The following is an 11491-nucleotide window of genomic DNA, read 5'->3' on the forward strand; positions in this document are numbered from 1 at the left end:
TGAACAGATAACATGTGAAGGTGGGGAAATCAGCAACAATCAACAATGACGCAGGGGCTAAGAACAAGGCTAGCAAAAAAGGGATATATGATCGAGGCGTGCAAGCTAGGGGGAGGGGGTTAAAATCAATTCTTCCCGGATAGGATGGTTGGCGCTACCGTTCGAGGAAACACCCAAGAGCTCACCGAGCCCTTGCGGTGTGCTCGTCGGCGCAACTCACCCGGCCGTCCTCCATGGCGTTGATGGTGGTAGATTAGAGATGACCCGGCGGGAACGATCCTCACTACCGTCCTTTATTTTCAAACAAGGATAGGTCTCTCGAGATGTAGATTGAGAAGAAAGATGAGCCTATGGTCCATACTCGCTCGGGTTCACATTCTTTTATCAGGGGTGGAGCCATTTAGCAGAGTGACATGTAGGTCCCCAATGTTTTACAAAAAAACCCAAAAAATACAACATTTCTCCTTCAGCTGTTACTTCTTACCATGTCAGCATGTGCCATCCTTGTTAGAAATAACGTCAAACGGCCCAAATCGTCCGATCGATCCTATCTACAACCATTAGAGTGACAGGTGATCTGGTTCAAAAAAAATGTACTGGTGTTTTGTTATTTTCTCCAATTTAGGCCCCGTTTGATTTATGTAGACTTTGTATAGTAATCGTGTAATTTAATTATATAGAAAAATTTCCTATATAAGTTGTTTGATTCATAGGAACATATCCTATAGAAACTAATCACATAGAAATCTTGTAGTGAAGTCCTATAAAAAACATTAAATCATACCTCAAGTAAAAGTTCATTGAGGTAACCATATAGAAACTAATCATATAGGAATGCTGTAGTGTAGATCCTGTAGAAAAAACATTAAGTCATATCTTAAGGAAGAATTCCTTAGCTATAATCAAACACACTTCATATTTCCATTGGATTCAAGTATACATGACATCTCAATTTTATGTTTTTTCCCCTATGAGTCAAAAGAGCCCTCAGGATACCACAAAAGGCCTTTATATGTGGTTAACTTCAAGCTGCAGTTTATATATATTACTGGTAAGATTCATTTCCCTATTTGTTTGCTAGCGAAATCAAATTCTTTGAAATCTGGACAAGTTTGTTTCGTTGCACCAAAGAAGAACGAAAAACGATGGATAATATACACATACAAAAAATAAGCGGAAGAAGATTGCAGTTTCTCCAACCTTTCTTTTTCCTCAATGGCCGGCAAGGTTGCCAATTTTCATTAAAGAAGGAGAACTGGTACAGACTACAGAGAAGTAGAAAATATTACACAAAAACGGCTGCAGTAAGATGGCGCACTTGAACGCTTAACATCCAGAGATCAGCCTCCGACTTGATATGGACGAAGATAAGCATTGGCATGGCTGGAGCATGCGGAAAATGTCTGCATTTCGCTCGTTCCAGAAATACTTTGCATTCAGACAAAAGTTGTTTCTCTGAAACAAAGCTTGAATTTCTTTTGGCCACCGCCTCGTTCGCCCAATAGTATTTTTTGTAGATCTCAGTCACCTAAAATTACACCTTGCTCGGTATTGAGCTCGTGCAGCTTGGCAAAATCAAAGTTACTGCAGTACTACTGTTTAGTCTGCTGACTATATATGGACTGACGTTGGACGAGGACGGTTCTCAATCTCCATTAATTAAGCTGAGCTGCTGAGATGTGATGATGGATCATTGGTCGTCTTCCCCGTCCTTGATCAGGTTACAGACGTCTGAGCACTCCACCAGGCTGCAATTCATATGTACGCACAATGTTCAGAGATCGCACGCGCGCCCAAGTGATGAACACAACTGGTGTCACTCAACAGGTGAAGAGTTTCATTGTCTGAATGTTCCTGCGTGCACGTACCAGTACTGCCGGCTTCGGAAACCATCCTTGAACACCACCAGTGGTCTGGACGCATGAAAGCAATTCCAACAGTTCGTCAGTCACAGACAGAGGTCACTGCGTTCAGCAAGAGCAGCAGGGTAGCTACCTACAAGGCTGATCATGGAGCCGGCGATTGATAGACGGAGAAGAACAATTACCTCCTGACGTTGAAGGGGCCTCCGACGCCGGGCGCGCCGGCGCCGCCGAGGACGCAGGTGCTGACGCACTTGGAGGTGCACCGCGCAGCCTCGGGTGACCGTGGGTGCTTGATCCGCTCCGCCTCCTTGCCCTCCTCCCCGGACAGCGTCCCCGGCACGTTGCGAAACGTGTCCTTCGGCGCCGCCTCCGAAGCCTTCTGCGGTTGCGCCGGCAACGCCACCGCGAGCACGACGGCCAGCGTCACCACCGCCGGCACCTGCAGCAGCCTCGCCACGCCGGACGTCGGCCGCGCCGGCCGCACCGTGGCAGCTGGTTTCGTCGGCCGCATCGGTTCACTCTGTAGCTGGTCCCAGCTCCCAAGCCATGCGTGGCTAAGCCCGACTGAAACTCTCGAGAGCTCGGAGCCTCGAGCTTCTCTGCTTACGTGGAGTCTCCGTAGCCAACTGCGTCTCCTATCTCTTGTACGGTCTCCCTCTCAACCTGCTTCGAAGTGACAGTAAAATTGTGTCACCATCTGAAAGTAGAATTTGCTCCAAAAGTGTGAGAGTAGTTATGAACAAGTTGGACAACAGTTTTTTCGCTCAAGGAAATTAGTAAGAAGTAGGATATCAACTGGCTAGGAGAAGAAAATATCTATGTGGTCATCTAAAGGTATAATAGAGGCAACCTCATGGAGCCACTCGGTAAATCCAATTTGACTAGCCATTGATTTTACTCATGGCAAATCTAAGCCATCCGTTTTTTACCACGTCGGTATAAAAGGAGCAAACCCTAGCCGCCCCCTCCAACCCGCGCGTGTCCTTACTCCCCAATCGGCTCACTGCTCCCCCATCTTCTTCCTCCCCAATCCCAGCGCGTTTCTTCTCCAACCGCTGGTGTCCCTCGTCTTGGAGCTCGGTCTCCAATGAGAGCAAGAGGAGGAGGCTGCCGCTGCTGTGCACATGGTGGAGAGGCCGCCATGAACACACCACGGCGAGGCGCACATCGACGAGCGCGGGGCGGGCGCCGCCAGGCCATCGACGAGCGCCCTCGTACTCCCGCCCCGGCGAGCGCGACTTCGACGAGCGCGAGCGGATGAGGACAACCGTCGCATCGCAGGGAGGAGCGGAAAGTCGCCGCTGGCTTCTCTCCCTTCGATGCCGCGTCCGCCTGCTCTGTTCTGAATGACAGCCAGGAACGCAACTTCCGGGACTCCTTCGCATCCTCTTCCCCTGCCTTCGGAGGAACTGATGCAACGATGGCCTTGTGCTCATCTTTGGACTCAGCTAGAGAGCGGGGGTCCCTTCTCCTTGATCCATGAGTAGGTATGATTTCTTTTCCGGACATCTGAAGGAAATTGTGGGAACGAAAGCTTTCTTTCAGATTTTACAACTGATGAATAAGGGGCAGCAACATCCATCAAGACAGAACAAATAGTAGCAGATATGCCTCTTCCAGAAACAATCAACACCGTCAAACAACAGCCTTGTTTTGCTTTAACTTTGTTGTTATGGATGATTGTGTTTGTCATCTAACAATCATGCTTGACAGGTCTAAATGATTATGGCTTTATGGATTTAAAAAAACTTGAGACCACCTCTGAACTATGTGGAAGACTTATCACATCTCCTGAAAGTGACGAATGGCAAAAAACAATTGTTCGTTCAGTGTTATTTAAGAGAAACTGTTACAAGTTAAGCTGGATATGACTAGATGTGTATCTGAAATTCTAGATCCGTCCCATATGAAAATCTTTTAGATATGTAGTTTCCAAGATCACATCTGATAAGAAAAGTCACTTCCACCTTGCAATTTTGAGCTCAGGTATGATACGCATTGAATAGGTAATCTGGGTGCTTTTCTGCAGCTTCGAAGTTTTATTTGTAGCATGGGGTGTTACTACTTTATTTCAGGCTTCTCACAGCGATTTCAGGATCCTCACCGTTATCATTGATTCTTTATTTTTGCAAACTTTATTTCTGGTGGAGAGGTATTTGCTCTCTTTTCTTATCATTGCAGCAGCATCAGTGTTATTTTTATAGTGTATATACCATGCTTAAATGTGCAGATCGGACACACAAGTTCTTGAACCTCATAGTCCGTATCTTTCTAAAAAAATGTTTCTATATTTTCCGAGGTAAGTTCTGACTTATGTGCTTGCTTGTATTGCTGAATGAAACAGCAACCATGAAGCATATGTATGGTTTGATGTGTGAATTCATATGACAATCGTACATTTATTTTGCTCTTTTGGTATCTGAATATTCCCTTCTAGCATATCAGGGTACATGCACAACTTCATAAGCACTTGATGATGCAGTGTTGGAATTAAAATTTATGAGAGTTTGGAGTGGGCTTGACCTACAGGCCACGCAGCAGGAGCAGAACCTCTTCTTCGCCTCGACGGAGATGGTGGTCGGCGATGGACACTCCGGCATGTTCTGGGAGGATCGCTGGATTTTTGGCCGCGCCGTCCGCCAGATCGCTCCCGAGCTATACGCCTGCGTCCCGAAGAGGCGACGGAAGACGACGACCATTGCGGCGGGCCTGCATGCCCACAGCTGGGCGCGTGATATTCACGGTGTCCTGGGCATCCGTGAGGTGGGACAGTACCTGCTGTTGTGGAGGCAGGTGGAGTCCATCCCTCTCACAAACCAGCCTGACCAACTACTCTGGCGTTGGACCGCAAACGGTGCTTACTCGGCGAAATCGTGCTACCTGGCCATGTTCCACGGCTCCAAAGCTTGCGCCTCTTGGAAGCTCCTTTGGAAAACCTGGGCTCCACCTCGGGTCAAGTTCTTCCATTGGCTTGCGGCCAAGGATCGCTGCTGGACGGCGGAGCGCCTTCGCCGGCGGGGGCTGCAGCACCACCCTCGTTGCTTGCTCTGCGATCAAGCACCGGAGACCATGCAGCACATCCTGCTAACCTGCCCTTTCTCGAGGCAAGTGTGGTACGAAATCCTGGCTTGGCTCCGCCTAACCTGCAGCCCTCCCGTCGATGAGTCCTCCTTGAATGACTGGTGGATCACCGCGCGACAGAACACGCCTAAGCCAATGCACAAGGGCCTCGCCACTATGACGCTACTGCTACCTTGGATGATCTGGAAACAACGCAACGCTTGTGTCTTCGAGGGTGAGCGGCCCTCGGTCTCTGGCACGTGCGACAGGATCCGGGCAGAAGCTACCATTTGGGCTAGGGCGGGGGCGTTAGGTCTGCGTGCCGTGCTGCCAGTAGATTGGGATGTCCACTGAGCTATGTCATACCATGCCTTGTAACACACCTCCCTTGTGAGTTGTGATCTTGTAAAACTATCCTTCTTTGCAATGAAATGAAACGCAATGTCATTGCGTTTTCTCAAAAAAAAAATTTATGAGAGTCATACCCTTCTGTAACCACGATGGAGCTTTATTAGCTGTTGAGCTGGATACTTTTCTAAAATTAAGGATGTGAAATTAAGCTTTTATGGAAAACGGTGTTCTGGTTCATATGAATTGCAAAAATTGCTAGGTGACACTATTTATTTATTCTTTGCTCTGTAAAAATCATTGGTATGAGCGAGCTAAAGTCACAACTTGCATGCTCTATCACTTTTAACAGAGTTGATGACTTGCAAAAGCCTATTGAGAAGCCAATGAACATTAATTGGGAAAGCTATGCAAGATGTGCCGTTTATGCCTTGCAAATTAGTGGATATGATTTCAGATAGGTATGTACATTTCATCAATGAAACAGTAAGGTCCACCCAGCCTTCGAAAAACTTGAGAAGCAAGGAATTGTTACAGTGTATTAACTCGGTTGCACCTTCTTTTTGTAGGAATGTGTACTCTTTTTTAGTGAACTTCGGACCATTTTCTTGGCTTATGTAGATTTTTAGATGATTGGAAAACTTAATTGTATTTCACGTTTTACTTAATGTTTGCATGATTCATGGTACATTTAAGGTTTGGGTGATCTGATAATGCCCATTTGGTCCATCTGCAACTAAATGGGCTAAATGGTAAGCTTTAGTATTAATGTTTCTTTCCCATTTTTCTCCCATGCTGCACAAGTTCATTTTCGGGGTTCAAATTAATTTACTCAGGCTAACCTTGAGAATCTGTTCCATAATGTGTTTGGAACTCTAGATGATCCCATATATGTACAGATCAGCTTGTGACAACATTCTGCACCTTGTCCTTTATTTTGTAGGGATTAATCATTTGATAAGACCTTGTTTGTCATTGTAGTGTTATTTAGTTAATTCATATTGTCCTTCTTTTTTCTCCTTCCAGATATGGTGCATATTATATATGCGAAGTTATTCAATGTGCTATATTGACAGTGAACCGCATATTACTTAGGTCTATCTGTAGTAACATTTCCATATATTTCTAGGTCCCATTAAAGCTGTTTCCAAGGAAGTAGAATGGATTGACTAGCTTTTCTATACTTATGCCGATAGCTCATCTGGCATGATTGAGTAAGTTCTTTCACAATTTTCCAAACATGTGCCTGCCATTATTGTTTGCTCTCATAGTAGTCCTCCTTTCATTGTGAAAGTTGTAGATATAACTTTAAATAGTGGATTAACACCCATATTAGAACAAGAGCTGTTTTATGTGAATCACTACAAATAATAAAGTTATACTCCATCCGTTCACTAATATAAGATGTTTTGGAAAGCTAAGTTGTCTTATGCACGAAGTAATAGTGAACAGAATGCAGTTATATGTTATTTTTGTGAGGTGCTATTACATATGAATGAGTTGTTTTCTAACTTATTGGAATAGCCTAGAAGGCATCGAAACTCTTTCCTCTCATCTTGATTTCCCCCATACCAAGGCTCGGATTCTGATGTTAGCATGGTATGTCACTGTTCTCTAAACTTGCCTGCTGATGTATCTTTTTTTAGGAACTTAAATATCTAATACTAAATGACATATATCCTGTATCAGGAAATGGGCTGTAAAGCAAGGTTATTTACTCTGGTTTGCATTATTTTTAAAATGTCAAAAAAATTTATCTCTATAATATCATAGTCATTTTGAGGTTTTACTGGCATGAAAGCTCTGCGAGCTGATAGTATTAGTAAGCTGAAGAAGTCATTCCCCGAAGTGACCCAAGAAGTGAGTAGTCCATGCATATGTAATTAGTAGTTAATTATATTTGAAAGGTTCTTATTTGTCAAGGGTGAAATAACCGCTTAATGTTTGGGCTAATAGATAGGTTGGAAGTATGTAACTTGTGTTGTCGTCGGGGCTAAGATATTTTGTCTGAAAGGTTGTCATGCAGTTTCAGCCCAAAAATTATGGTTTAATGGTCTGTAAGTTAAGTGCCACAGATCAGCTGCAAGTGAGTATGCAGCGTCTCTGTCTACTTAAGGTGATCTACTCCGCTTTCACTTGCCTATGAGGTTTCTAAACTGGGTTCAAGGCTTTGGTCTATTACATGTGAAAGGCTCATGGTTTATCTGAATAGAAAAGAATAGATCATGTTGCTTGGATTTTTTATGGAGATTTAAAGACGCTTCTTAATTACCCCTTAACTGATATTGTCTTTAATTGCATGCTTCTTCTTCTTTTGTATCAAGTGCTAATTAAGAGCCAGGGTATGCATAACTCATCATGCCGCATCCATTGAACCATTGGGAGCTTTTGTCGAGGTGAGTTTGTGTAGACAATTTGTCTAAGTAGTGTCTATCTGCAAGACACGATTCTTACAATGCTACTTCTAGGTGTAATCTATTTTCATACAATCTCCATGTCTACTTACTCGCTGACTGTAATCATTCATCTGCACTACACAGCGTGTTTACCAGTCGTTTGCCATTTGCGCTGTGCGGGGCTTCTTTTTGCATCGAAAAAATAGCGAATCCCTTGCTGAATAGTACTGTCAACTCGAATTAGTTCAATACTGGAAAAGTATAATATATTCTTCTGGCATATTTTAATTGGAAAGTGCTAGCTACTGAATGGTTGGTGTCATATTGTCTTTTATCCTCTCAATTTCTTATGTATTTCTATTTTGATGAGCAAAGAAATTGCCATCAAATCAGAGACGAGCCTCAAGTTCCAATTTTCTTAAATAAAATTATTGTATTGTTCCACTTTCTTAGATAATAGTTGTTTCAGATGGAAAATTTAAGAGTTCCTTCTCTTATCGCACAAAATGTATTTTGGGCTTGCTGATGCGCATAGAAATTTTGCCTCTTATGGATAACTTGGCGGTATCCAATATATTCTTACACCAATACTCCAATATTTTTCCTGCTGATTGGCCAATTCTTCTCAGGTTTTTCTGTAGGAATGGTGACTCTGGATTTATAACTGTTGAGCATATATGTTTATGCATCTTTTATATTGTGATTACAAGATAGTTTATATTTTCTAATGTGTCTGTCAACCCATAAGCAGGATGCTCATTGCTTCTGGGGACATATTGGTATGGTTGATCAGCCAATATTTTTCCTTCTTATTGCCCAACTCTTCTTAGGTTTTTTATAGGAATGGTGACTCTGGATTTATAACTGCTGAGCATCTATGTATACACATCTTTTATATTGTGATAGCAAGATAGTTTTTATTTTGTAATGTGTCTATCAACCATACCAGCGAAATAGGGGTTTTGCTTAGGCCCCTATTTTTTAATGTGCCTTATAATTTAGCAAGATAACTACAGTACCGGCATCATGACCAAGTGTTCTGCTTTTTACAGCGCTTTTCATTCCTAAGTAGACTGACGAACTGAATCTGTGCTGCGTTCCCTTGTGTTTTTGTTGTTGGTGGTGTTGTACACATCAGTAAGAGATAGTTAGCGTAAAAATGGCCGTATTTTCTTCATATAGACTTTGATTCCTAACAAAATATGGGCTACTGTCAGCCTCAGATTGAATTAACATGACACTGTATTTCTGCTGGTGTTGTCACTAGAAAGTTATATTTTTACTTCAGATATAGTGTTAAGTGATTCAGGAATCAAGGGTGAAAATTACAAGCTGCAATATGGAATGAGGTTGATGATCTTATGAAATGTATTCAACTTTCTAGGTGCATAGTGAAATAATATTTAGTTTTTTTAATTGATGTATTTATTTATTTACTCATGACATGATATAGGAAATGTATCATTGGCTTTAATTAAGAGAAGGACCTGTTTGTATTCAGTTTTAGTCTTACGGATTAATCATGGACGATTATTTCATGAATCGTGTAGGAGTTAAAGCCATACAAAACAAAGAATAGTTCATGAATTGCCTTGGAGTTAAAGCCATTCAAAACTCAGATATTATTTATATTTTATGACTTTCCAGATAAATAAGAAAGAGGACATTTCCTTCTCAGCAAATCAGATCGTATGATTACTAGACTTTGGAAATTCAAAAAGTTATTTGTGTACCTCAGCTATCTCCTTTTCTTGATCTACCTATGGATATCTTTAGTCCGACAACATAGAGCTGAATATATCAATTTTCCCTTTTACACCATAACTATTTCTTCACAATCACTCTTTCTATTTACACACCTGTGCTTAATTTTTCTTTCTTGACTCGATTGTTCGGCTCATGGAAGTATATTGTGAGCTTACTCGGTGTCTTCACTTAATTACTTTTGGCTAAATAGTTGCTCTCTTGTTATTCATGAAATAGGATATCTTATTGTGTTATTTTTTGTTCAACATTTTCTTATGGTTGAGATTTTCGCTACCACTATTCTACTACTGTTGTCACTAAATTTTGCTACAGAACTCCATACATCCAAGTGTAGTCCGTAGGCGAGAGGGTACATGCAATTGTTGTTAGTTGGCTACCAAACGTATCCTTAGGGTAGATTATATACATTAATCTATATTGTTGAAGAATTGCCAGTTTCAACGTGATCTTATTTCTTGACAGATGAATAATGATGGCAGTAACGCAACAACTGGTCATCACTGCTACAAGGGATGGCGTCTCTTCCACTGTCACACCATCTCTATGAACACGAAGATAGTTTGGCAAGCATAATTCCATCCTCCTTGACTTTGAGGCCAACGATCTCATAAATTTGAGTCAAATACCGTTCTCATAGTGAGATCCACGTCTTCGACTTCGACATAGATTATGAGGTGTGATCATTGTTACCTAGACTGAGATTGCTACCTTTTGTATTCTGTTGTAGGTAGAGATCTTAGTGCTCATCGTGTCGTTTATGTTCGTAGTTTCATAGTAGACTATGCATGAAGTGACGAACACCTCTGTTGTGAACATGCATACCTTGTGTGTATATACCTACTGTTATCTCAAAACTATGTGTATATATTTACCGTTATCTTGATTTCCTGCTGGTTCCAATAATTGCGTTTAAGAGATTTTTGGTGTACATGCCACACTTTACTTTTTTTTTCTTCTCTTTTCTACCAATCTACTCTTCCTTAATAGCTATTATGTATATCCCTCATTGTTGTAAGTGTATGCTGCTCCGTTCTGATTTTTGTGTGTTTAGTTATAATTTCATCTTGATGTTTTTGTTTTCTAAATACTATAAAATGTATCACCATTACCTAAGATAATTTTCACTGCTATTATACATGTTGTAGATTGGTTCGAATCCCATGGGATTGTGCCCACCCGGTTCTTTTTTTGTTCAACTGTGTCGTTCGGTTTATGATCATGCAAGGATCGACACGGTTGTGCTCTTATTGCAGGGTTTGTATGGGTTCGTGACTAAAACTACTAGGGAATGCAAGCCTATAGAAACATTGCGCGGTATGTTGTTGTTCTTGCGGTTTCTTAGTTCGGATGGTTGTGTCTCGTGTTGGTGCTCTTGGCTCTGTAGATCCTCTTAGTGAGTTGGCGTGCTGTCAGATAATATGTAACCGGCTTATTTTTGCTATATGTCCTTTGTGCCATGACTTTAAAGACCATGCTGCGACATGTAGATGATGATTTTGGTGTTCACTTGTTTTTGTTGCTCTTGGCAGAATCAACAACCATTAGTTGTTATAATGTATTTTCCTCATGTTTTCCTGGTGGTATATAAATGAATGTTTTCTATTTGTAATTTAGTGTGGTTTGCTACATTTTGTAAAACCTAAGAAGATTTATTATCATTTTTGAACCTACAATGAATTTCACGAGATCGTGCGCCAAGGCGCACATCAAAATCTAGTGCAAGGAACCAATGAGCTCAAGCTCTGTGTCTGAAACTGCTGACTGGTTTAGGTGAGTTCAGCCCTGCTTCTTGTAGTTGCAGTAAAAAATACACATGCTCGCGCACACACTCACACGCACGTCATTCAGATAATTAGTAACCGCTGAGCGTGCAGCACATCTGCACTGGAAGCTAACCTAAAATGTGCCAAACTGAAAGACAGGTCAGTGTTGGACCACTGATCCATTTTACGGGGACACTTGTATAGGATCTCCTTGTTATGTGAGATCATAACTTTCATAAGATCAGCTCATAAAAAGTATATTTACAAAATGCGAAAAAAATGAATAAAATTA

At 41.8% G+C, this 11491-nt stretch overlaps 1 protein-coding gene and 1 long non-coding RNA gene across 3 annotated transcripts; one reads left to right on the plus strand and one right to left on the minus strand.

Annotated features, from left to right (window-relative positions):
• Nucleotides 1-1417: 1417 nt before the first annotated feature.
• Nucleotides 1418-2512, minus strand: LOC124686003. The gene is made up of 3 exons (XM_047220017.1): nt 2048-2512; nt 1869-1913; nt 1418-1748 (listed from the first exon to the last, which is right to left on the minus strand). Exons 1-3 carry the CDS (start codon nt 2374-2376, stop codon nt 1691-1693), a joined length of 432 nt encoding a protein of 143 aa, XP_047075973.1. The 5' UTR covers nt 2377-2512; the 3' UTR covers nt 1418-1690.
• A 2884-nt stretch (nt 2513-5396) lies between these two features.
• On the plus strand, nt 5397-6861 carry LOC124686004. Of its 2 annotated transcripts, XR_006997687.1 has the most exons (4): nt 5397-5734; nt 5970-6025; nt 6403-6487; nt 6798-6861. It is a non-coding gene; the product is annotated as an uncharacterized LOC124686004 (long non-coding RNA). The 2 variants fall into 2 exon arrangements; XR_006997686.1 differs by lacking the exon at nt 6798-6861 and having other exon boundaries at nt 6403-6517.
• The last annotated feature ends 4630 nt before the right edge of the window (nt 6862-11491 follow it).

Source organism: Lolium rigidum, chromosome 2, assembly GCF_022539505.1.
Source record: "Lolium rigidum isolate FL_2022 chromosome 2, APGP_CSIRO_Lrig_0.1, whole genome shotgun sequence".
Lineage (NCBI taxonomy): Eukaryota > Viridiplantae > Streptophyta > Magnoliopsida > Poales > Poaceae > Lolium > Lolium rigidum.

Excerpts from the sequence above, each read along its gene's own strand:
- LOC124686003 (XM_047220017.1), bottom strand. The coding sequence starts at position 2,376 with ATGCGGCCGACGAAACCAGCTGCCACGGTGCGGCCGGCGCGGCCGACG. Across the intron at positions 1,914-2,047 it reads GGCCCCTTCAACGTCAGGAG|ACCACTGGTGGTGTTCAAGG; the intron begins GTAATTGTTCTT and ends TCATGCGTCCAG. Across the intron at positions 1,749-1,868 it reads TTCCGAAGCCGGCAGTACTG|CCTGGTGGAGTGCTCAGACG; the intron begins GTACGTGCACGC and ends TATGAATTGCAG.